At 34.7% G+C, this 4582-nt stretch overlaps 1 protein-coding gene across 1 annotated transcript; it reads left to right on the forward strand.

Annotated features, from left to right (window-relative positions):
- The first annotated feature begins 1043 nt into the window (after positions 1-1043).
- LOC131154447 (uncharacterized) lies at positions 1044-2309 on the forward strand. Its single transcript, XM_058107233.1, has one exon. The coding sequence runs from the start codon at positions 1329-1331 to the stop codon at positions 1737-1739; it is 411 nt and encodes a 136-aa protein (XP_057963216.1). The 5' UTR covers positions 1044-1328; the 3' UTR covers positions 1740-2309.
- Positions 2310-4582: the final 2273 nt, after the last annotated feature.

Here is a 4582-nt window from a genome sequence, read left to right on the forward strand (position 1 = left end):
ATTAGAATACTTTGTTTTTTTAATTGGGTATAATGCATTTTAAATTTGAAATATATATATATACACGCCTGGTAACTCTCGCAGGTTCAACCTGAGAGATTTAATTGAAGGAGAAACGGCATCTGAATGGACGAAGCAAATCTCGCAGGACCAAGCTGCGAGATTTGCCACGCGTCAGCTCACAGGTCATCTTTAAAGAAAATCTCACATCTTGATCCTGCGAGATTTGTTTCGCCTACCTTGCCACGCGTCACCACCAGAAACATTATACGTGTAAATCTCGCAGCACCAAGATGCGAGATTGCGTAAGCATTAAACTGGGAAAAAATTTCTCAAACAAAGTATTATTTAATATTGTATTTTAAATTAATAATAAAATAGGAAAAACTCATTTTTTGTCACATATTAAAAAAATTGAGTGAATAATAAATGTTAATATACATGATTAGGTTTAAGATTAAGCTTTTAAATTAAATTTGTGTTCACCTATGTATATTAAATCTACTCATGAACTCCTCAAATGCTAACAAATTGTATCAGAGTTGACAATTCGTAACTCTCGATTAGCAATATCGTAAAAAAAAAAAAATCGAAATGTGAAGTTAATTCTCTTAACGCACAAACAGATCAAGTGTGTGAAGGATTATATATGCTTAAAAAATGGATACGAATAGAATTAAGACTTGAAACGTAGGATTGGTTGGAAGGCACATATAATATAGTATGAGGTACATAAGGTGCTGTAATAAACCTACCCATGAGCTCCGGTGCTAATAAATGTAAGATGGTTGCGGGAGATATATATTAGTCTTTTGCGATGATATTTTGGGAGATATTTCAGTAAAATATAAATTGAGAGAGAGAGAGAGAGAGAGAGAGAGAGAGAGAGAGAGGCGGCTGGACCGGCGACCAAATGCAACCTCGGCTGCAAGCCGTATAATTAAGTGACAATTTCATAGGATTAAATGGTGCAGCAGTTGACCAACTTCCCCTCCTATTGCCAGGTTATAAAGAAAACCCATTCCCCTCCCTATCTCATCCATCGCCATCCTACGTGGCTCTCTCTCCCTCTCTCTCTCTCTCTCTCTTTCTCTCTCTCTCATGATCAGAAATTTCCTGGAACGCGGCCACCCCAACCAGGAACCCACCTCCGCATATCCCTCACCCTATATATCACACAATCTTCTTCCCCTTTCAGATCTCTGCCTCTGTTGAATATCTCTGCAGCCTCCCCTCGGCTCCGAACAACGAACCCCACCCGCCACCTCTTTCACGCGCAATTCAATATATATACAGTATTTCAGACTTCAGATAGATAGAGAGAGATAATGGGGAACTGTTGTGGGCGAGAATCATCGGCTGTATGGGCCGGAGATGACTGGGAGTCGCCGGAACCAGATAACGAGGGCCCTGAATATCGCCGGAGCTTGTCCAACAGCAGAAACCAAGCTGAGAAAGAGAAGCTCCTCGGAGATTTTAATAATGCTAGTACTACCGGCAGGCTCACTTCATCATCCTCTTCTTCTTCTTCTTCTTCTTCTTCGTGTGGTACGAGGGAGGTGAAGATAAAGATCTCGAGAAAGAAGCTGGAGGAGCTGGTGGGAAGCGGGGACGCGGAGGGGTTATCGCCGGACCAAGTTCTGGCCCGGCTTGTCAGCTCCGGCGGCGACCCCGGTGAGATGATGCTCCAGCAGCGGTCGTGGAGGCCGGCTCTGCAAAGCATTCCGGAGGTCAATTAAGTGATGGCCCGATCCCACCCTGACTCCGAGATGAGGTCTCTCCGATGAGTACACGTCAAGGTTCATGCGCACAAATTCTCCAACGTGTTACCGGCGCACGTTATCATTACTCGCTCTATATATATATCAGGAAATTACTGAGTTGTCACCAGCCCACATGGCCCGCGTGGCAGGATCAGAGCGAATGTGATCATGTTTGAACCACTTTGACAATGATCATAAATGTTTGGGCTATAACACTCTCTTATATAATATTTTATAGGTATTTTTTTAAGTTTTCATAAGCACATTTAATATATCGGCTACAAAAAAACTCCATCTCTTTCTCATAAATATTATCCTCGAGCATCTAGTTAACATAGATGGTAAGATGTACTTGTCAAGAAGTTTGTTATTATTTTTTATTTTAATAGTGTATAAATGAGAGCTATATGTAGGATGGTGAAAAATCAGGCATATAATTTTTGTTTGTTTTTCTTTTTTGAATGAATAGGAATGTAAATTTTGTTATATGTAAGTAGATTACAGTCAATGTACAAATATTTTTATATATTCTTATCATTGCATTAATGTGTTTTATATTTTACCTTGATTTTTATGTTATTAGATTGATAAAAGAAATTGATTTAAGGAATTTTTTAAGACATTCATTTCATTTTTGAGGATTCGCCCTAATCACGTGCAGCTGACAACTTTGAAGTGTATACATATTTACAATCTAAATTTATTTAATCATAAATCAGAACTTGGTCGAATGAAACAAAAATTAGTCAAATTAGCTAAATATAGGATAGTTCAAGCACAAACAAACTACGTTGGCCCATATATATATATAGAGAGAGAGAGAGAGAGAGAGAGAGAGAGAGAGAGAGAGAGAGAGAGAGAGAGAGAGAGAGAGAGAGAGAGAGAGAAACTTCAATAAGTTTAGAAAATTGAAAATGACAACTACAATCTCAAATCAATGATAGGACATTGAATAAGTTTTCTTATTCAAGAGATTATTGTTTGACCTAATAAGACAAGACACTTGCTAAATTAGTAAGAAGTTCTAATATGCCAATTTGAAGTTATAAGGATGAATTAATTGGTTACTAAATAACAATTTTGTGCATGGAGTAATTGGCTAGTGTTATTAAGGGATGTCTACAGAGAATATTGATATAAAATATGCGATATATATGATTTCATCTATATCGCATCAGTCTAAGTATGAAAGTTGTGCTACTATTTTTAAAAACTTCTTAAATTGTCAATTTTTATTTTTTTTTTAACATTTTAAGATCCACTTAGTTGTGAGAAACATTTTCCACAACTATAGTGTATGGGGCATATGATACAAATAAAAACATTTATGTGATTAGGTATGGGGCATGCTAAGGCTGAGAAGTATTTGGTGAAAATCGAATTCACCAACCAAATCAAAGAAATTCGGTTAAATCGGTTGGATTAAAATTTTAATTTCAATTGGTTCAGTTTAACTTTCTAAAAATTTCGGCATTTGTGATCAATTCGGTATAAAAGAATTTTTTTTCAATTAACTAAATTAACCAACCGAATTATGAACATTAATATATAAATTATAAAAATATATATATGTAAATAAGTAAATATATTTTATAAATATAAATATATTTACTTATATTATATATAAATATAATATATTTAGTAATATTATATATATGTGTGTGTGTGTGTAAATTGGAAAGCCATCATAATTTATGTTAATTTATTTTAACCGAATTAGCCAAAATAAAGTTTAGTCGGTTAAGGGTTTAAATATACCCTTTATTTCGGTTCGATTCGGTTAGTAGATATGGTTGAATTCCATTAATTAATCGAATTCATCTTACCGAATTAATGATTGCACAAACCTAGCTAGGGCATACTATGAATATTAAGGTGTTACGTTTGCAATTATTGTTCATAATTGTTAATAAGTTGAAAATGAAGAGGCAAGTTACGAGAAAACACCAAATTGATTTGTGTGAAATCTTGGTACTTAAATTGTAAAGTGAAGAATCGTAAGTCGTGTGAAAATAGTTGAAAAACAATTATGTGTGTGTGCTTTTATGTTATCATTTGTTTGGATAGAAAAATAATGGATACAATAACACTAATAACAGAGAAAATTATACAAGATATTTATCCCTCCACATGTGCATTTGCCTGTTTTTAAAATTTTAAATATGTGGTAAATGAGCCTTAAAGACTTGATGGTCATTAATTAATGTTTTTTTCCAAAAAAAATAAAAGCAAGACTAAATGATTTTGAAAGGATGATTCTTGAAGGAGACGATGCTAAATTTACCAAAATGACATTATGCATTTTCATAAGAGACCCAATTTTTCGGTTATGTTTTTCAATGGTGTTGAGTTATTTTCTTTTCTATTATTTTATTTTATTGGCTTGTTTGTGTTGGATCTACCTTTGCCTAGCACCCAAAAAAGAAAAAAAAATCCACAACTAATGACACTGTTAAATTAATGCTATTAATTATAAGTTTTGGTTGAAGGGTTTGCTAATTTGATTGCAAATGAACTTGGAAATTTTGTGAGCTTGTGTGGCATTAAAATAATTACTGATATGGATTAACAAACAGCACTGACGGCTATGAGTATTTTGTTAGGACCTTGTGAGCAACCAGAAAATTATGAACACCAGAAATTTACATGGATCGGTCAAGATCGACCTACATCCACGGAGCACACCAAAAATCCACAAAAATCGCTGGAAAAATACAACTTTCTTCTTCCTCTTACTCTCTTCTTCCTCTCTTTCTTCTCTCTGCTATCTGTACATTTCACAACTCTCCACAACTCTCTATTTATAGGGCTGATAATTA

This window comes from Malania oleifera, chromosome 4, assembly GCF_029873635.1.
Source record: "Malania oleifera isolate guangnan ecotype guangnan chromosome 4, ASM2987363v1, whole genome shotgun sequence".
In the NCBI taxonomy this organism is placed as follows: domain Eukaryota; kingdom Viridiplantae; phylum Streptophyta; class Magnoliopsida; order Santalales; family Ximeniaceae; genus Malania; species Malania oleifera.